This window comes from Solanum verrucosum, unplaced genomic scaffold, assembly GCF_900185275.1.
Source record: "Solanum verrucosum unplaced genomic scaffold, falcon-dt-bn FXZP01000182.1, whole genome shotgun sequence".
Taxonomy (NCBI): Eukaryota; Viridiplantae; Streptophyta; class Magnoliopsida; order Solanales; family Solanaceae; genus Solanum; species Solanum verrucosum.
Genome location: NW_026020378.1, coordinates 3,677,591 through 3,700,264, shown reverse-complemented (window position 1 = coordinate 3,700,264; position 22,674 = coordinate 3,677,591). Strand labels below are relative to the sequence as shown.

At 36.1% G+C, this 22,674-nt stretch overlaps 2 protein-coding genes and 1 pseudogene across 2 annotated transcripts in view; 2 read left to right on the top strand and 1 right to left on the bottom strand.

The window, feature by feature from the left end:
• The window catches only part of LOC125838691 (casein kinase 1-like protein 3), a 509,325-nt gene that overhangs the window by 230,665 nt on the left and 255,986 nt on the right, over window positions 1–22,674 (top strand). The window lies entirely within an intron of this gene.
• LOC125838611 (zinc finger BED domain-containing protein RICESLEEPER 2-like) lies at window positions 4,091–10,441 on the top strand. Its single transcript, XM_049517666.1, has 4 exons — window positions 4,091–4,248; window positions 4,951–5,546; window positions 5,638–5,949; window positions 10,284–10,441. Exons 1-4 carry the CDS (start codon window positions 4,091–4,093, stop codon window positions 10,439–10,441), a joined length of 1,224 nt encoding a protein of 407 aa, XP_049373623.1.
• LOC125838610 (7-deoxyloganetin glucosyltransferase-like) lies at window positions 15,068–16,684 on the bottom strand (annotated as a pseudogene).

Sequence of the window (22,674 nt, the reverse complement as noted above, 5' to 3'; positions counted from 1 at the left end):
CTGCCCATCACGACACTTACACTGGTGGTCTCTACCACACCTAGCACATGCAGGAGCCTTACCACCTCTATATGCCATACTGCCTTGAGAATAGGCAGGTTTAGCTCCGAAACCTTGGGAATTCTGACTATTGTACTCACATTTGTTCTTAGGTGCAGGTGCACTAGCAGATGATAGAGCAAGTCCCTTCTGTTTCTATTGGAGGGATGACCGATTGGCATTACTTATTTGCTGCGTGAACTCGTTCCCTGATGTCTTAGCCTTCTTATTCTTAAAATCTTTTCTATCCTTCAACTTATCCTCTTCAAATTATTGTACATGGATCATAAGCTTTGCTAGGTCCATATCCCCTATCAACATAGCTACCCTGCCTTCCTTGCTTGACAAACGAGACAACCCAGCAACAAATAAACTCATCTTGCTCCTCATGTCAGCAACCATCTCCAGATCATAGCGGGAAAGTTGTGTGAACTTCAGATTGTACTCATGAACACTCATAGACTTCGGCTTAAGGGTGAGAAACTCTTTTATCTTTGCCTCTCGCAACTCACGGGGAAGGAAGCGCCCCATGAGAGCACTCTCAAACACAACCCAACTCACTACTAGCATATCCTCAGCCCTATTCTTTTTCCATTGGTTGAACCAGATTCTAGCGACACCCTTCATTTGGTATGCAACTAGTTGCACCCTCTCCTCATCAGCAACACGCATCACATCAAATAACCTTTTCAGCTTCTCAATGAAGTTCTCCGGATCCTCAGTGACACTTGAACCTGTGAAGCTTGGTGGGTTCATCCTCAAAAGCTCACGGATCCTTGAAGTATCAGCCACTTCATGTTGATCATCTCTCTGTCCAACTTGATAGGTCGCAACTTGACTTAACATCTGGATAGCTTCACGGAATTCAGCCTTAGTGACCTTTCCCTGGGGTTGCACTTCTAGTGCATTAGGTACCCCTTGTTCCTTGACATTTCTCCTAGCAGGACGACCTCTGGTTGCTCTTCGTGGAGGCATGATTGTCTGAAAACACGCACAATCACGAATTAGAGGGAAACTTTTTAGAGATCAAACTCTAACGCACGAAATGAGTGTGAAAGAAGTGAGATAATTTCCTAAGTGTTGCAGCCTCCTAATTAATGTGGCGCACTTCACACCGATAAATAGGACTCTACAGAGACGACTTCATAGACACCCTAGGACTCTTGAACTATGGGCTCTGATACCAAGTTTGTCACGCCCCGAGCCTACACCCTGGACGTTGCCGGCACTCGAAGACCATTGCTAGCCTCAAGCGAACTCTTGGCCTGACTTACTTAACTCAGCGGAAGACTATAAGCATTAAGAAAGAGATTCACATGCTAAATAACTCAACTGTCTCAAAATTGAACTTACTAAAATAACTTAGAATGTTTAAAAGTCAACATTCAACTTGGCCAAAATGGCAACTCAAGTCTTAACATATGAAATGACAATGTAAAGACATCCGACTACTAACTGTCTATGAAGCCTCTAAAACAAAGAGGGATGTTGGGACAGGACCCCCGATTATCCTAACATCTAAAAGACTAGAAAGCAAATAAAGAAGTCCTTCGGAATGCAATGAGGCTCACCAACAGACTCTGAATGCTCAAGCTGGATCAACGAGGCCCTGGATGCTGATCTTGGTTACCTGCGTCTGCATCATAATACGATGCAGGCCAACTGACATCAGTACATTGAATGTACGAGTATGCGAGTTGGAATGCTAAAACAAGATATAGGCTTGAAAGGATTCTGAAAGGAAACACTTACTTGGCTCATCTCAACTTCTGGATAACTTAACTCAAATATAAAGCAATGAAGCACATGCAATATATAAAAAAAACTTATAAAACAGTTGCAACCAACTTAGTTCGTTAAAGATAAAGCAATAACAAACTCAACTTTACTCATATAAGAAATTAATATGGTTTCTGTGGGAGGTTCTCTAATTGACAACCACCACTATGAGACTAAGTGATGATACATCGTTCTTACAATCACGCTGCCAGACTGTCCTATACTCTGCCTTCATATAGAACTACTTAACTTAGTGGATCCACTAGCTTAACTTATGTCATCATCTAAAAAGTATGATCCATTAATATCCATGATGGCTACATGGTTTATGGAGACTTGAGTTAATATGAACTCGCATCTCCATATCGGTGCTCAATACTACTCCCAAAAATATACTTAGCTCATATGTTTTAAAACAACTTCTTTATTTGGTTTGAGATAATTACTCAAAATTTAGCTTAAAAGCTCTCTTGGAATCGATGTTCCCTTTTCTTTCTCAAAATGTGAAAACATTTTCAAACTTCTTGGGAATACTTAGTTCCCATATACTTCTCTGAAGAATGAAACTTCAAATCTTTACTCTTTGCTTAACTTGAACTTAAGCCTTAAAACAAAGTTAAAATATTTGTGAAAGACTTTTGAAAACTTTAAGAACTTATCTTGACTTAACTCTTGACTTCTTGACATGACTCTTAACTGATTCTTGAATTGAATTATGGATTCAAGAATCGTGATTTGTGATAGGAAAGATCCCATTATGTTTAGGAATGATTTTAGATAGCTAAATATGAGAAAAGACCGAAGTATCAAAATATGAGGGTGGGTCCGCGACGCGGAGGCATATTTAATTTTTGGTTTCGAAGACAACTTTTTAGACAGAACACTTCGTGTCAGCTCCGCGACGCGAAACAGAAATCCCCAAATCTGGGAACCTTCTCCGCGATGCACCCCTAGTGTCAAATTTCGTTCGACGAAATTTCTTCTTCGTTTTCCAGCCCCAATTCACCCAAACTCGATTCTTTTTCTCGAATTCCTTTAAGATACAGATACCCAGCAAATGTACCTCAGAACCTAATTCAAAACGACTATATAATACGACGTAACGATCTCAGAAACTTCCCCATATCAATCAAATTCAAGAACATAAAAATCAAGAATATATATCAAGAACTTCAACTTTCAAACTCTTTTAGGACGAATCCATACTGAAATAAATATGTTTGGCACATAGGAGAATGATCCCAACATTATGAAAGCCTCGATATGAATAAATCCTTGGTGAAAACAACAACTAAATGGACCGATCTTAATGAATCTTGCCCTCTCTTATTCTTTCTCCTCTTTTTTCCTTTCTCCAAGCCCTAGCGTAAATTTCCAATTTCTAAAAGTGACTAAAAACTGATTAAAATTATGGGGCAAGGAAAGGACTAAAATACCCCTTAAAATCCGGATTGGACATTTCCTTATTTGAACAGCCCAACTTCCAAAAAGCATAACTTACTCATACGAACTCGGAATCGTGCAAACTTGGCGGCGTTGGAAAGATCATTCCAAGAGGTTTCTAACTATATCTGGAATTACACCTAAATCATCCTGAGCTAGAATTTATGGCCGTTTGAAGTTGACCAACACTTAACTTTTCTAAACTTAAACAAATTTCCATATTTTCATTCTTTCCAAAAATGACTATTTTTAATTATTAGCTTCTTCCTAGCTATTTCAAATTGCGAGTTGTTACATCTTCTTCTCTAATATCTATCCTTGTATAATTTTCTTCTTCTGTAACTTATGCTTTTCTTATCTCTCCATACTCAATTCCTCAAAAAATGATCTTGCTCTTAGATAATGTACCCGACCAGAATCAAACACCCTAATTTAGGTTAAATTTGGTAAGCATTTGATTATTTTTCCTTTTCAGTAATGTTGAAGACCTCCTTTAAGATATCTCTTTAGTTTCTCTTTAGTTTACCTTGAAATTATTTCATTATTGCTGCCTGATTAGTGATTATTGTCTAAATCATATTTTGCAGAGACATATATATGGCTGAAAATATTTCAACTGATGAGGTGGTGGTCTTGGGTGATGAAAGTATTAATTCAAATGTTATGCGTCAAACACAATCTGTTCGGCCAAAGGTTACAAAATAAAGAAAGAAAAGATCTCGAGCATGGAATCATTTTGAATCATTTGTTGATGAAGAAGGAAATAAGAAATCAAAGTGTAAGCATTGCGGTCAAAGATTATTTTGTTGATTCAGTTAAAAATGGTACAATGGCAATGCTTACTCATATGTTAACATGTACAAAGATGCCTAAAAGTGTTGATAAAAGTGAAACTCAAATAGGCTTTCAATCTGTTCAGGGAGGGAATACGAGTTATGTGGTTGTTGTTTCCAGCAAGAACAATGTAGGAGAGCTTTATGCCGCAAGGTAATTGTGGATGAACTACCTTTCAAGTTTGTCGAGAAGGAAGGTTTTAGAAACTTTATGAAAGTAGCGCAACCTCATTTTAAGATTCCTTCTCATACCACTGTGACACATGATTGTTTTAAACTTTTTGATGAAAATAAGCAAAAGTTGAAGAGATTTTTCAGAGAAGCACAATAAAGAGTATGTCTGACAATTGATACTTGGACCTCTTTGCAACGGATTAATGATATGTGTATCATTGCACATTGGATTGATAATAAATGGATTATGCGTAAGAGGATAATCAACTTCTATCTAATTTCCAGCCATAAAGGTGAAGATATGGCTAATGAGATTATTAAGTGTTTGCGTGATTGGGGCTTAGATAAAATATTTACCATCACAATCGATAATGCTAGTTCGAATGAATTGACTGTGAAAGAGTTATCTAAGATATTCACTAAACGGGGGATCAATTTCATGAATGGAGAACACTTTCATGTGGGGTGTAGAGCGAATATTCAAAATCTTGTTGTACAAGATAACCAAGGTGTCTGTTGTGTCTATTGAACGGGTTAGAAAAGCAGTTAAATACATAAGGCAATCTCCTATGTGGTGTAAGAGGTTCCAAGAATGTTGTGAAAATGTTGATATTAATTGTAAAAAATCTTTATGTTTGGATGTTTCTACGAGATGAAACTCCACATACTTGATGTTAAATAGGGCTATTGAGTTTGAAAATGCATTTTCCAGTTATACTGCTCGTGATATTGGCTTGTTACATTACCTTCAGTTTGTTGAGGATGAAGATGGAAGCATTGTTGGTGCCCTTTTGAGTGATGACTGGGACAATGTAAGAAAAATTGCTAATTTTCTTCAATTTTTTTATGATCTTACCAGAGAAATATCTGGATCACACTATGTCACAACAAACTCACATTTTCTTAAAATTTGTGAGGTTTCTTGTTATTTGAAACAATTGATATCGAGTGAAAATGATAATGATGATCTTTTGGGTAAAATTGCTTCGAATATGAGAGAAAAATTTGATAAGTATTGGGCTACTCCAAAGAAGATGAACAAGATGATTTTTATTTCTTGTGTTTTGGATCCTCGTCACAAGTTTGTTTATGTTGGCTTTGCACTTCAAATGATGTTTGGGAAAGAAGGTCCAATTTTAGAGAAAGGAATTAGAGACTACACGGATTTGTTGTTTGGTGAATATGTAAAGTCATTTTCTAAAGATAAAGATAGTCAACACTTTTCATCTTTATCTAGTTCTTCATTTGAAAATTCTAGTTCATTGCTTTCAAGTTCAGGTAGTAGTGTCCAATCGATAGGATCTTTACGGACATTCATGGGTGATCTAATGAAACATAAAGATGAAAATACAAAAAACTATCAAAACAGAATTGCAAAAATATCTTGCTGAAGAAAATGAAGTTGAAAGCAAGAACTTCAACATCTTGTCTTGGTGGAAAATAAACTCACCTAGATTTCCCGTTCTTGCTGAGATAGCTCGGGATGTGTTAGCTATTCCTATTTCAAGTGTGGCATCCGAGTGTGCATTTAGTACTGGTGGACGTATCTTGGATTCATTTAGGAGTTCATTAACTCCTAAATTGGTGCAAACTCTAGTGTGCCTTCAAGATTGGATTAGAAGTGAATCACGACCTATAAGTGTTGAGGAAGATATAGATGTCCTTGAACAGCACGAACAAGGTAAGGATATTTTAATTATAATAGTTTTAATTGTTATTGTAAATTGTCATTAATATTTTTTGGTTGATTAACATAAATTTTCTATAGATTTGGCTAATAGTGCATTCTGGATGATTAATGTGGAGTTGAAACTCTTCCTTTTTTGCACTTGGATCTGGACATTTGGTAAGACATTCTAGCTACAAGTTGCTCTAAGTCATGTATTTACTTGGTTTTCAATGTATAGGCCTTCTGTCAAGAAAATAAATAAGGATATGAGGCCAAATATTGCATAGTTAAGCAGACTTGATACATATTTACAAATTAGAAGTGTTTGGAGTCAATTAAGGGCCATGATGATACTATAAATGGATTAGTTGCTAATAAAAATGGAATTGTTAATATAGTGATTGTGCTTGATAATCGTATGCATCTTACCGTGTTCATTTGAGGGTGGATGTTATGCATTTATGGAGCCTATTTCACTAAATATGTTCATCATTAAAGTGAGTTCAATCTAGATTTCAAAAGTATTTTGTCATTAAATGTAAAAATGCTACTGTAATAGTCTATTAAACTGGTGGTTGACTTTTTCTTTTTTCAGACTTTGTGATTGTCTTGGTTAGAAACTTGGTGAGAATTTTGCCGATTATCTGGTGGATCAACCAACTGTTCAAGATTGTCTCATTGAACTATTTTATTTTAGTATTAGTTTTAGTTTCTAATTGTAGGCGGTAGCTTTTGCAAGTTTGTGAATGTCAATAATGTAATTATAGCCTACGTACTATTATATATTATTTTATGGACGTGCCCCTAGGCCCTTACCCCGCCTACCCCCTACACCTTCAGGACCTCGAGGCATCGTGCCCCAAGGTCCCCCGACCCATTGAGACCTCGAGGTGCCGTGCCCCGAGGCCCCCTACCCATCGAGACCTCGAGAAGCCGTGCCCCGAGGCCCCCTACACATCGAGACCTCGAGGCGCTGATCCCCAATTCCCCTACCCCCCCTCCCCCCGAGACCCTGATTCACCGTACCCTAAGACCCCTACCCCCCTCTCGAGTCCCCTATCCCTTTACCCCCTACCTGGACCTCAAGGCGCCGTGCTCCGAGGCCCCTTTACCCCTACCCCGAGACCTTGGAGCGCCGTGATCTAAGGTCCATACCCCTCGAAACCTCTAGGCGTCGTTCGTCGAGGCACCTATACCCTACCTCGGTACCTCGAAGCCCATAACCCCTAACCCTCGGGGCCTTGAGGCAACGTTCCCCGAGGCCCTTTCCCCTCTAACCCCCTAGGACCTCGATGCGTTGTTCCCTAGGCCCCTAGCCCCAAACCCCCAACCCCCGATACCTCGAGTCTCCGTACCCGGAGGTCCGCCCCCTACCCCCCGGGGACCTCGAGGGGCTAGGCCTCTACCCCGCCCCCTACATCCCCCGGGACCTCAAGGATCCGATCCCTCTACCCCGTTCCCTACCTCCAAAGGACCTCTAGGCGCCGTGCCCATACGCCTCTACTCCACGCCCCTACATCCCCGGGACCTCGAGGCGCCGTGCTCCGAGTCCCCTACCCCGCTCCCCCTACCCCATCTACACCTCGAGTCACCTGCCTTGAGCCCTCTACCCCGTCCCCTACCCCCCAAGGACCTCTAGGCGCTGTGCCCATACGCCTCTACCCCGCACCCCTACATCCCCGGGACCTCGAAGCGTCGTGCTCTGAGTCCCCTACCCCCCCGACACCTCGAGTCACCTGCCTTGAGACCCCTACCCCCTCCCCCGGGGCCTCTAGGCGCCGTCCCACGAGTCCCCTACCCCACCCCCTCGGACATCGAGGCACTGTGCCTCGAGGCCCCTCCCCCCGGGACCTTTAGGCACCGTGCTATCTGGCCCCTACGCCCCCTGGGGACCTCGGGGCGCCATACCCCGAGGCCCCTCCCCCCCGGGACCTCTAGACACCGTGCCACTAGTCCCCTACGCCGCCCCCAGAACCTCAAGACGCCTTACCCCGAACCCCCCGAGACCTCGAGGCGCCGTACTCCGAGGCCCCAACCCCTACTTCAGGACCTCTACACGCCATGCGACAAGGCCCCTACCCCTCCCCCGGTACCTAGAGGCACCGTACCCTGAGTCCCCTACCCCATGTAACCTTGAGGCACCGTTCCCTGAGTCCCCTTCCCCTACCCCCTACCCCCCGAGACCTTGAGGCGCCATGCCACGAGTCCCATCCCCCTCCCCCGAGCCTTTGAGGCGCTGTGCCCCAAGGTCCCTTGGCCGCCCTCTACCCCCCCCCCCCCGGGACCTCTAAGCGTCTTGCCACGAGGCCCCTACCCTGCCCCCAGGACCTCGAGGCTTTACCCCGAACCCCCCCGGGACCTCGAGGCATCGTGCTCCTAGTCCCTCAACCCCCAGGACCTCGATGCGCCGTACCCCGAGGCCCTTAGCCCTCTCCCCCCCACCCCCTGGGACTTCAAGGCGCCAGACCTATTCAATTGTTTACCTTGTATTTATACTAGAATAGAAAATGCCTATTGAAAATAAATACAAGTAATCAAACAATCAAACAAGAGTATTATATCTCTTTTAATGTTTCCTTTTTTTTCCATTGCTTATCGAAGGAAATTTGTTAACCTTTCTTATCTTTATACTTCGTGTAACCGTCTTCGAAATATTAGTTTTTTTCATTGTAAAGCTTCACCTGTAGTTTTTCATTTAATTAAGTTAATCTAACTATTCAAAGTTAGAATTAATCAAAACAAAATAACTAAAATACAATCCAATAATAGAGAGAGAGAGAGAGAGAGAGAGCTTGGGCCTTTCGGGCCTAAACTGCTGCTGCCCAGAAACATTTGGCCAATTTTATTTCCCTTTTCAGCTTCTTTTGAAAAACATATGCTTGTTTGGGCCTCTTTTCAATTGTATATAACACTGTATAACAGTATATATATGTCGTATATCAGCTCCTTTCACCTGTATACGCGAACAAAGAATGTTGGATTTCAACCCAACAAAATGCAAAGGGGAAGTCCCGATGGACTCATATTAGAGACGAAGAGAGTTCACATGCAAAGTAAACAAAGGAAAGGGATTAGAATTTATTTTCTTCTATATTCAAGTAGATAAATTGATATATCAGTGAAATTATGATAAGAAATGTAGAATACTTTCATAACTGAACCAAACATAAATTTCGTTCAACTTCCAAATAAAATGATACAATGAGATGAGCTTGAAGTCAAAATATGTTATATCAACTAATAAATATTAGCCTAACAATGCTTGTATAACAGGTTGTATATCCTGTTATATGCAAAAGGAAGCAGCATTCAAATATATATAAATCTGTTAAAAGGGGCAAAAAGCAGACAAGCTTAGAAAATCAGCAACCTACACAAGATTTGTGCCAAAAAGAGGGACCAAAAAACAAAGTATTTTCTTCTTTTGGAATATCAGATCTATTAACACATAGCAAGCTTTTAATAGATTGCAAATGTTAAATAGACATCATAAGTATTTTCTTATATCTCTTACGGAGCCATTTGAGACACCTGTGGAGATATAAAAGAAAACTGAACATGCATACAGCTGGCACAAATATCAATGGAAAGATATGGTTTTTTGTTAAGGAAGGGATAGATGTGGAAGTAATCAACGATACAGACCAACAAATCACTATAAAAATATCATTCTTGAGTAATCAATGATACAGACCAACAAATCACTGTAAAAATATCATTCTTAGAGAATCAGAAGCAAATGATTATCACTATGGTATATGCCAAATGTTCTGAAGGAGAAAGACTTGAATTTGTGGAATGATATATATAGTGGTAATGATACTAATCTTCCTTGGTTGATTGGTGGAGATTTTAATGTTAATCTTCATGAAGATGAGAAAATAGGGGGTTTACCCGTAACTCAGCAGGAGATGGAAGATTTTTCATTTTGTGTTAATTCTTGTGAACATGAAGAAATCCTTTTTAAAGGTAGCCTGATTGCATTTTTAAAAGGTTGGATCGAATATTGGCAAACTCGCATCTTTTGGAATGGTTCTCGACTATGGAAGTGGATCATTTACCTAGAACGGGGTCGGATCATTTACCTATTCCTAGTATGATATGCTGACAGTTATGGAAAAGAAGAAATAAGTTGAATTATGGAGGCACTATCACTTGGAGGAGAGTGATATATGAGATCTCTAGAAGCACTCATCTCTCAACCCTGATTTTGTATCCATGGATGAAGAACATCCCACAAGAATGGCCCCTTTTGATGGATTTTCTTCAAAAATACAAATATGTGATAAGATCTGTACCTGTTAGTTGGAAACTACCTAATCAAGGTTGGTTTAAATGTAATTCAGATGGTGCTTCTAAAGGAAACCCTGGTCCAAGTTCTATAACATTTTGTATTAGAAATGATGAAGGGGATACTCAATATGCTCTATGTAGAAGGATGGCAGACTCTACTAGTCTATTTGCTGAGGCTACGACTTTGAAGGAAGATAAGAGAGATGATTGAAGGAGGTCTCATACAGCTTCAGCGCACACACAGAGAAGGAAACAGCGCTGCATATTTTTTAGCTAACTAATGTTTTAGTTTTACAGGGACAAAATGCATAATTCATTTGCAACATTACCAAGGAAAGCTAAAGGCATAATTATCTTAGACAAACAACAAGTTCCACATATGAGAATCAAAAGACTTAAAAGACAAGCATCAGATGAAATGAAACAAGACTTATAGTTCAGAACTATAATATTGTTTAACAAAAGAGACAAGCAAGATGGAAAATAAACAATCAACACAACAACAGCTTACATGCAGTATATTTCAGACCAATTTGGAAAATAAACAATCAACACAACAACAACACCTTGTGGCGAAAGGCTGGGGACTGGCATTGGGATTTGTCCAGCAAGCGCCTGTCCCCCTGAGCTACATGTTCTGTCCTCCTTTTTCCCAACTAGGCTCATACGTCTTAAATTCTAGATATTTCCTTAATATATAATGTAAAATTGATGAAACGATTCATGAGTTTTGTATTACTAACCTAGTTACAAAATGATCTTGTAGATATAGCAAAATATATTGTGGACAAACGTTGACTCTAGAATGTAATAATAAAATAGACAGACTTTGGTGAATGGTTGAGACATAAAGATTTTAGTGTCAAATCAACATGGAGACAACGAAACATTGAACATGGGAATGATATGTATAGATTCTATATTGGATAACTGATCATGCCATTCAAATATCTTTCTCTAACTAAAGAGCATGACAATTTAAGACTTCAATTGACGATAAACTAAGTTGTTACTAAAGTGTTGGATATCAAATGTATGTGAAACCACCATTTTGGTTTGACTGAAACAAGAACTGAATGTAGTTAACATTTTTGTGAGAGCTAATTTCACATTATTGTCGTCAAATCAATAACTTACTAGCTCAGTGACTTCACTATTATATTTTAATGTGGCAAAACTTTTTATGACATAATGAATGTATAAACCCTATTTCATGTAGTTATAGGTGATTGGTAAGCTAAGAAAGGCCAATTAGCAGGAAAATTATGTGGTGAAACCATAGTTCGTAGGCTTTTAACACTTAATATAGTTGAAATATATGGTTTTACTTATGATCCACTAGGAAATTTAGGCTCAGAGCTGTTGTATTAGGTATAACTACAAGCCCAATGGGCATTCCTATTCTAGTTCTACTATCTATGTTGAATAACAAATTGATTCCTTGTTTGCAGTTAGAGCTCCTCAAATACATATCGTGTATAGGGATAGCATAACTTGCTTTTTCTTCTGGATACATAATAGGAGAAGATGAATTTGGACTTTAGATACACAAGAAAATTAAAACAACCTAGAGATCAAATATAATTAAACAAGGTTGTAAAGGATCCAAAGTCATGGTGATACACAAATATTAGTTCAACAGAAATTCAAAAAAACACAAACAAGGAGAGAAAGAGAACTGACTGAGATTGCGAACAGTGGCATTGACTAAAATTCCCCATTGAACCTGGTCATCAACCTACTGCAAACCACTTTTATTATCCGGGTTCAGGACCGGCTATTTGAAGCTACAAAGAGGTCAAACTCTTGTAAAATTTGTGAATCCATAATAGATATACAATAGTTGAACACAAAATTTGCCACAATAATGTGAAGTTGAAACAATTATCCAAGCATCTGATTGAACATTCAAACGAGAGAGCAACAGAATTGCAGATATTCAGAGAGATGAGTTCTTGAGAAAAAAAAAAACAGAATGCATAAACAAACTCAAACTTCGTCTCAGCTGGCAAGTAAGCACTCCAACTTTGAGAGTGGCACATCTAGACACCTCAACTTGGTCTCAATTGACAACCAAACACTCCCAACTCGTCCTCATTGTGTCTTGTAGACACCCGACACTACCTGAAACATAAATTTTGGAGGTGTGTAGATGATCATCTTGTAAGTTGGAGTGTTCATAGTTGAATTATCTAGATATGCATACTAAAAATTATAATACTTACTTGTCCGCTGAGACAAGTTTGAGCATCTGTTCAAGTATTAAAATGTGTTGAACAAATCATAATTGTTCATAATATTCCACTAAACTAAAATTCTTTTGGGACTTTGATCAAACATCTCCACGGCAACAAAATCTAGCCCCCACATTCAACGGATTACTAATATCAATTTTCAAAAACTCTGCCTCTATGAAGCTGCTAGTTGATTGAAATTTCCCATATTAATTATTTTTTTTCAGATTGTATTTGTGCAAAACTCAAAAAGTTGGGAAATCCATATTGAAGAGGTGAAAATCATTTGGGTAATTATCAGGATCGAACAATCATCAATTGATACAGAAAGAAAATAGATAAATACAGCTAAAATAACACAGAAACGAGAAGGAAAATGAATCGATGAAGATCCAAAGTCATATCAATTGAATTCACTAAAATTCATCAATCTACAAGAAGAAGGGTTTGAAGAAAAGCAAAATCATATGTTTCATTACTAATTCTAAGCAGTAACAGGAGAGAGAGCTAACACTCATGACTGATATACCAAATTCCCCATTCCTACGAGTTGATTTCGAGGTAACATATAAATTATTCAATCAAATCAACTAAACCCCCAACCCTAAGTCAGACGAAAGTGGGAAAAGGTACCTGAATACTAGAATTGGCATACGAAAATGGATTCAAGAAGCATAGCAATGTCTCTACTCATTTGCCAATTTTATTCTCACCACCATCATCTTCACCATTTTCTTGTTGCATACACCCACAAAAAAAAGTAAACTGTTTTATCGAAGAAGAAGTAAATTGAGAAATTAAAACCCATCTTCATCGCCTAATTTCAGTCCTACTGTGGAAGAGAATGGTAGCGAAGAAGAGAAGAGAGAACAGACTTGTATGTGTAACGTAACGTTCGTTTGGGATGAAAACAAAATATCAAAATAAGGCGGTCGTTGTGGACATTAGACAAAAGAGTCATTAATTGTACTGATATGTGGCATTAGATTATTTCTTTAATTTAATTTTAAAAAATTAACATAAAGAAATAAAAGTTAGAGGGGTTTGGTTATAGTTCAACGTCTCAGCTCTCTTCCCGACCAAACTTTTTTCTCCAATCTCACAACATAATCCTTTGACTTCCATGGAATCAAAGGATTTTAAGCTTGAAAACATTGATTAATGTTGTAAGGGAAACTATTGATTAAACGGTTGAACCGCCTTTTCGACGTGGTGGGTCCCCATTCCTTTGAAGAAGAAGAATATTGTAGCGGTTGGAAAGTAAAAATTGAAGGGAAATTTCTTTTTAAGAAAAATGTCTAATGTGACGATTTTCTAATCTTTCACGCACTAAAAAGAAAGTATAATCACTTGCTATGTCATGTGGCATAAGAGGAGCGTATTTAAGCTTAGTTTGTCAAGCTCAGTAGTTTGAGAACGAAATGAATAATCCACGCCAAATTTGGAGGTGTTTTTGATATTTTTCTCTTCTTAAAACTGATGATATTTTTGTGATAATGTAACCAATTATATTTATTCGTCAAGTTGTTGTTACTATAAAAATTTATATCTATATCTTAAAAAGTACGGAAAAGGGCCTAAAATACCGCTCAACTATGTGAATTGGTACAAAATTACCCTTCATCTACCTATCGGACCTAAAATGCCCCTGACATCAATATTTTGGCCCTTTTTTGCCCTTATCTTTAGCGGTCTAAATAAGAACCCCAATTAATAAATTCATTAATGACATGTCACTATCCTATTGGCTACCCTAACAGTCAATTAAACTAATTAAAAAGACCACAAAATATCCACCCCACTCCACCCAAAAGCCCCACTTTGATGCCATTGCTTCAAGGATTTCTGGCTGATGCATTCTTCGGAAGATTTTCCATAGTACTTGTCTCTTCCACTGTCTACCTCCTGGTAATACTTCTTAATAATCCAGAAATTCCTGAGGGTCACTTGTGCTAGAAGGACTAAACAAATAATCTTTTGCCTTATTTGTTCTTGTCAGGCTTGATTCACTTGACAATGTCTAGAGTGATCCCGAGTTTGAAACCTTGTGACACTGACCTCTATCACGAACCTAGAAAGGTACACGAGGTGATTTTCTTCCTTGCAGTCTACTTAATCTCAACTGGTACGGGAGGTCACAAGCAATATGACCAAACAAAGTAGCAAACCACAAATTTGATTTAGTGTTGTAGGAATCATAATTATCGCGAACAGCTTTAGCTAGCCCAAAATCTCCCAAATGTGCCTCCATGTTTGAGAGCTTTATTGTTGATCAGTTTGATGATGACAATCCCAAAGAAAGAAAGAAGAAAATGTCCATTTTCAATGGGTGGGACTTTCTGCGTGGAGCGGGTGGGTCTTTTGTGGGTTTTTTAATTAATTTAATTAACTGTTAAGGTAGCCAATAGGATAGTGACACGTCATTAATGAATTTGTTAATTGTGGTTATCATTTAGACCGTTAAAGATAAGGGCAAAAAAGAGCCAAAATGTTGATGTCAAGGGCATTTTAGGCTCGATAGGTAGATGAAGGGTAGTTTTGTACCAATTCATATAGTTGAAGGGTATTTTAGGCCCTTTTCCTTTTTTTTAAGAAGACAAAAACTAGATAAGAAAACAGTAGAACATTATTTGAACATGCCAATCTAGTGGAAGAAATGAAGAAGCTTTTGGCAATAGCACTTCCCTAACCAACTTGTCGAAATTCATATAAGATGATCCAGTTGGAGAAGTGATTGCTTTTTCTGCTAAATTCTTCCACTTCAATGCATTTTCCTTCATCTCTTTACCCCTTTCTCCAATCATCAACTCTCTCACAACCTCCTCAATCACTTCCCTCTTCACATCGCTATCAATTTCAATCCTGACACCCCAACGATTACAACTAAACCAACAATTTGTTTGTTGATCCGCAAAGAAAGGCCAACATAACATTGGTACACCAAATGATATGCTTTCGAAAGTTGAATTCCAGCCACAGTGACCTAAAAATCCTCCAATTGACGCATGACTTAAAACTTGTTCTTGAGGGCACCAACCACTTAATAAACCTCTTTCCTTAGTCTCCGCAAGAAATTCATAAGGCAAAATTGCTGAATCACCCATGACTAAATCGGATCGAACAACCCACAAGAAATTCATTTTAGTATTTGCAAGTCCCCATGCAAATTCAATCAACTGCTCTTTGCTCAACACTGTAATACTTCCAAAATTCACATAAACAACATAATTTGGTTTCTTCGTGTCCAGCCATTCGATACAGTGAGTATCTTCTTTCCATAGATTTGAACCGATGGATTTCAAGTCATCGTCTTGAGTTGTATTATTCAGCACAAACCGATGTAAGGGTCCAATAGTATAGTTAACTGGAGGGAACTTGGTTGCAATTTGTTGTAAAATGTCACTCTCTAGCGTGTCGAATGTGTTCAAAATTAGTGCAGAGAATTTGGGAATTTTGTCCATGTTTTTTTCCATTACAAATTTGATTAAAATATAACTTGGATCATCAACTCTGGCTCTGATCATGCTTGGCAAGTTTTTTACACGGATACCTTTCATGCCAGGTATCCAATCTATAATCATGTCTAAATAATTTTCATCCGAAATTCAACCAGTAAAAATAAATTAGAGCTGTGAACCTAACAACTTCAAATCTTGACTACGCCTAATCGTCCATAAATTTTTTAAGATGTTTGTTTTCATACCTTTTAGTGGAGAGTAGCCTTGTTCGACAAGTTTAGGCTATTGTGTGAAAGCCAACAAGGAACAAGCACTACAAGTCCAAAGGCCAACATTAGGAACACCCAATTCCTGAGAAACTTGTTGAGTGAAGCTCATAGCAGCATCAGAAACAATGCAAGAAATAGAAGGGAAATTGGAATTATTATTTAGTCTCGTAACGAGGTCTCTGAAAGGAACCAAACACGACTTCTTAGATGCCTCACACAAAGACGGAGAGTCTTGTGTGGCATCCTCGTTATAGGGAGGGAGTCCATCAGGTATGGACTCGAAACGAAAGGAAGGTAGGCTAACGAGGGAATTGGGACCTCGCGATTTGAGCAATCGTTGGTGATTGAAGTCCGTGTTAACAAATGTGATATGAAAGCCTCGGATATGGAGGAGTTTGGCTAATTTGAGCATAGGATTTATATGGCCTTGTGCTGGAAATGGAATGCATACTGCATGAGGCTTCGACAATTTGGATTCCTCTGCTTGATTCATATTGCCCTGTTTTTTTTTTCTCTCCTAACAGAAGTTGTGAATATTAGACGTAACTAAGTAGACAAATTTATCACCCCTTTCAAAGTAGGTAAAACTATATAACTAAGCAAACATAACTAGTACTACTATTTATTTATAATATATAGCTGTAGTTTTAAAATATTAGCTAACAGAGCTATACTTAGAGTGTTTTTGTTTTTTCGGCAAAATTCACATTTAATATGAAAATTGTGATTTTAAACATATTAGGTCTCTCGCTTTTGTACATTTGATGTTTATTTCTTTCCTGTCTCTCTCTCTCCCTCTCCTTTTTACGTATAATTACAAATATTTCAATCAATTCATTGTGTGAAGCTTTCCTTCTTTTCTCTCTTTGTTTTTTATATATTAATACAAAATCCAATTAAGGGTTTACCCAAATTATTTTTATCTACACCTGTGATTTTAGCCTTCAATATTTTCTAGGTGGCTGCTAATTATTGATTCATTTATTTATTGAGTTAACACTGATATATTGAAAGTTCTCATTCTGGGTTCATTTGTTGTTCAAACTCTTCTTCTCTTCCTCTTCGATTGATACATATTGATCCTCATCCAATCAATTGTATTTATGTATCAAAAAAAAAAATTGTATACGTTTATCCGAAAAATGATATATCTATTATCGTACTATATTTGTGTATCAAAAAAATTGATGTAACTATTATTAGAAAAATTCTATATGTTTATATATTTAAGGGTGATACAATGTTTCTATTAATACATATGTCGCAAATTACATGAATTTTGACTGATATGTTCAAAAGTGTCAAACGAATGCGTACAAGTGTCAGCATCAAAAGTGAAGAGCGCAGTGATACTAGTAAAACCATTGCAATGGGTAGAAACCAGTGAAGACTCCTTGTATTGACATCTCCAAAGTAGCATTAATTGTGGAATCTTCCATTAGAATCAAATAAATAGTTCATGAAACTCGAAAAATCAATATGGAGTAAAAATTAGAATCGATTTCAATGGTGTAGCTGCTTCTCTTTTTCTTTTTCACAGAGTATAGAGTCCATTATTTATAAGGACTGATTGACTACTTTTTATATGATAACATTATAAATAATTATATCATATATTACTAAAAATGGAAAAAAAAAGATAAGGTTGAAAGTGTGGAAACAAAAAAGAAAAAGAAAAGGTTAGAATATAATAAAATACATTGAATCAACCATAATTATGCCTCTCAACATATCACTTACTAATTAAAATAAGTTATGACAAGTCATGTATGTAGTTTCTTTATAGTTTCAGAATTGATTCATGTTCCCATATATGTATTAGTACTACATTATCTTTGACAATTCAGTTGGCATATATTTCCGTATATACTCATACTAGTAAACACATCCGTGCTTCACGCGGATCTCATTAGATTTATGAATAATTTTTAAAAAAATATTTTGAGTCAAATATTATTACCATTGAACCCAATAAATTATATTTCAACTTATAATTCACTACCTATGCTTTTAGTACTTTAAACATAGTTGATTTTGTATAATCCATTTGGTATGTTATCTTTAAAAACGTGTAAAGAAAGAAAAATAATTTCAAGAAAATTTGCTTTCTATTTGTGCGTCTTCAATAAATTCTAAATTATATTTTTAGGACGGATTTATATTCACGGTGTTCATATAAAAATTAATGAAAAAAGTTACTCTAAATAAATAGATAAACAATAATTTAATAAAATTCAGAATTTACATTCTCTAACTTGTTTAACACGTCATATATATATATATTACTAAAAATTCCTAGAGTGGAAATATATCACTAATTTCAAGTCATGTTTACCATATTATTTTATCTAAAAAAAAAATACATCTTTTAGAATATGTTGCTTGTAAAATAATAAACGGTAGATTCTTATTTTGGTGAAAATCATCTTCAGTATTTTGAGATATCATATCAACACTACACAAGCAATCCAATAGGAATATCATATTTGCATTATTCAATTAATAATATACTATACTTAATTTTTTTAATCTAGCGTGAATCTAATATGAAAATCAAACATTCAAGATAAAAAGAATAGCAACATAATAATAATTATTATACAACGGAATAAAAAACGATGGCAATATACCAAAACTATTAGTATACTCTTATAAATATATACTTCCCGGCTTGCCTCGCTCTCAGGTTGGCCTTTCTACTTGACTAAGTAGTATTCCACTCTTGCAGTGGGTGTATGGGCTAGCCCATGATGCAGTCAAAATAATGCTAATAAAATACAAAACTCTATAGAAAATCTCCTGAGTTTAAAATTGTTACTTGTAGCAATTAAGTAAGATAACATAAAATACATAACTTGCACATTAATTAATTTAGGGGGCTATCCACATGAAAGGTTTTGAAGTCATGAATATTTTTAATTACCAATTAAAAATAGAAGTTACAGAGATCTAGAAATGTGAATTATGGAGAATAATACTATTGAGTAATTATTTTAAGAGGAGATTTTGAAATTATTTTTTAAAATATCACACCGGTGAAAAAAAATAAAGAAAATGCTAAAAAGTTTAGAAAAAAGATAAATATAGAAAGGTACCACATCATCTTGTTTATATCTAATATTTTAACTTTATATATAGATAGATATATTGGTTGTAATTAAATAATTAAGAGAAAATAACTTAAAATATTTTTTTTTAATTGTTATTTTAAAATTTAGGCGGAATGACCTGGGAGACCCTTGTATTTGGTTTCATTTGTCAATTGATAAATGTCACATTGTTATAAAATAATATATTGTGGATGTCCACTACATCAAGAAGTTACTCCATTACTTTCCTCCATTATGAAGATAATCATAACCTCCATAACCTCCACCTTTATAACCATTATTCTTGTAACCTTTCACTTCCATAACCTCTCCATTATATTTATGTTAATGTCATGTTTATGACTAACCTTTTGCATTCCTCTATGTTACACTATAAATAGAGGCATAAGGGTTCATATTGTATACACTTGAAGACTTGGAATAATAAGAAAAGCTCTCATCTCTTGTCTCCCTATTTCTATTGCTTTTATCTTCTATATTTCTTGTCTTATTTTGTTTTAGTTTTACAACACATTATCAGCACGAATGTTCTACCAATTGTAGGATTGAAGCAAAGTAAACAAAAGAAGGTAAAATAATTGTGTTTATTTTTCTCTCGAGAACAAGGTAAATTATTGTGGAATCTATTTTATATTTTACTTGTGAACAAGGCGAATGATTAATATTATTGTTACTGAGCATTTTTCTCACCTATGACTATTTATACTTTCTTTTGTATGTGAAACTTATTTTATATTTTATTTGTGATTATGCTCACAGTTTTGGTTATTACATAAGCTTTTAATTTAATTTGTTTTGTGTGTGAAATAATTTGGGTTCACATGAAAATTGAAAAAGGGGTGATGGTAGTGAGCAATTTTATTTTAGTGTAATTGGAATTATTATTTTTTTAGTGTGCAATTGATTCTTTGATTTATAATGGTAATTCACTACCTTAATAATTATGCACCAAACATTATATGTAACTCTCTGTTTTGACAAGTTTAAGATATTAGTACATACTTTGTTGAGAATATTTTTAATGTATTTTTTTTTTGTTCTATATTTTATTATGCATGTTAATCACAAAGTGACAATCTTGTTCTATATTTATTTGTACATGTTAATCACAAAGTGGTAATATTTTTTTAAGGCTCAATGGTGAGTCCTATTATATTTGGCATTTATGTCATTGATTGAGGGTAAGACGAAGGATTCAAGTCCTATCACACCAAGAGGGTAATCGGGTGAGAGTCCTGATGCATCATGATAATAAAATGTTGGGTTGGGTCCCAATAAATAATGACCTAAAATGCATTTTTATGGGTAAGACGTTGGGTGCAAGTCCCAACATAATATAATAATGATGTAATGATGAATGAGCAAATTGATATGCTCTTGATAAAAGTCATGAAATTCGCCCAATTGATCTGCTCCATTCTCTTATGTGAATGTGGTAGCAGTACGTAATATATCTGAAAAATGACAAGTGGTTGAATGTATGAATATGGGTATGATAAGTTGTAATGGTCATCATTGTGGTAATTAAAAGGAAGAACATTATGGTTTCTTAAGATGTTTTCTTCAAATGTAAAGAAAATTTTGTCCATTAAAGTGGTATAAAAGGTTATTGGACACATTGTTTCTTAAGATGGTCCTTCAAATGTGAATGTAATTTTTATACATCAAAGTGGTATGAGAAGTTATTGGGCACATTGTTGTTGATGCAACTCAATTTAAAAAGTTTTGTAAATCCTCCATCAAAATAAAGGAATACAAAGTGGTAGTACAATTGGTACATTTGACCTCTTAAGTGATGTTGACGTGAGTCACATAAATTTGATAATGCCAAAGCATGACAATGAGTTTCTAATAAAAACTTATGGAGAATGTACAAATGGTTATAGTCCATTTCTCGAAGAAAATGTGACTTGTGTTCGTATGAAAAGAACATGTTCATGTATTGTTGGATGAATGTCACATCTCACCTCTACGGGAGGTTTGAGAGATTGAAAGAAAATATTTTGACATAAATGGTCATTTTGGTCATATACTTTGAGTACTACACAAATATTGTGGTATGTTGAAAATATTTTGACATAAATGGTCATTTTGGTCATATACTTTGAGTACTACACAAATATTGTGGTATGTTTTATTATGAACTATTGGAGGATGAAAGAGAGAAATAAATCTTTTCTATAAAGGTTGTGGCCATGATCAAAACATATGTTGTTGTGTGGCAACACAAATTTGTCATTAGTTGTCAAGAAATAAGTCTTGCATGTAATAATTTTAACCATGACAATAATAATAATTTTCTCCTTGAAGGAGATGGTCACCATAAAAATGGTGTTGTGAAATTTATGGTAGTACACAAAACTAATTGAGAGTTTTGAAAGAGCTGATTTGTTACTATCCGGAATGAAATTGTTCATAATATTGGGATTGTAGTAAGTCTCAAAAGAAACTTTTTAAGTTTCGGAGGAATTGAAAATTATTATATTGAGACTGTAAATTATTGAAAGATTAAATATCTTTAGATTATTACAATCAAAGCGGATTATGAATATTTACATAAAAGGTTACCCACCTTTCTCTTGTTTGTTGAATAAAAATATGAGCATGATGAAGGAATCACATGCAAAAGTAAACTAAAAGTTTACTAGAATAAATATCAGTTAGCATAATCGGTTGGCCATTTCGGTTCAGAATTATATAGAAAACTATAAATCTTCTCTTGAATATCATCATCAAGTTCTAGAGTCTTAAGCTTTTCCAACTTACAATTTGGAGCTATATGCCCAAATTTTCCACATTTATAACACTTAATCTTATCAAGATTTTGCCTTGACTTATTCCTGGTAAATCTATGAGATTTACGATGAGTCCTACGCTCATCTCTTTCTTCTCTAGTCCTTCGCTTAAATCTTCTTTTCTTATGATGAGATTTATGAGATTCTGATTTAGAAGTTTCTCGGTTGGTGCTTTTTGAAGCATCCGGTAAATCGAATTGACTACAAAAATCTCCTAATTGAGACTTTTCTCTAAGCTTATCCATCTTAAGCTGTCTTGAGAGTTTTAACTCATTGCACAAATTTATGCCTTCTTGCGTACAAGCCCCAATAAGCTTTCTATAAGTAAAATCACTATAGGAAATAATTCCTTGAGGATTTCTAAGAGTCTTTTTTACTCTTTCTGTAAATAAAGAAGGTAAGCCATCAATAAATTTGGCTTTCCAAAATTCTAAACCATTTTCGGGAAGTTCCATGACCCGACTTAAATAAGTGTCTTTATACCATCTAAACTCACCTAAATGTCTACATCTAAGACCATTTAGAAGAGATCTAATGGTTTCATATTGATTGGTAAATCTACCACTAAAATGTTCAAG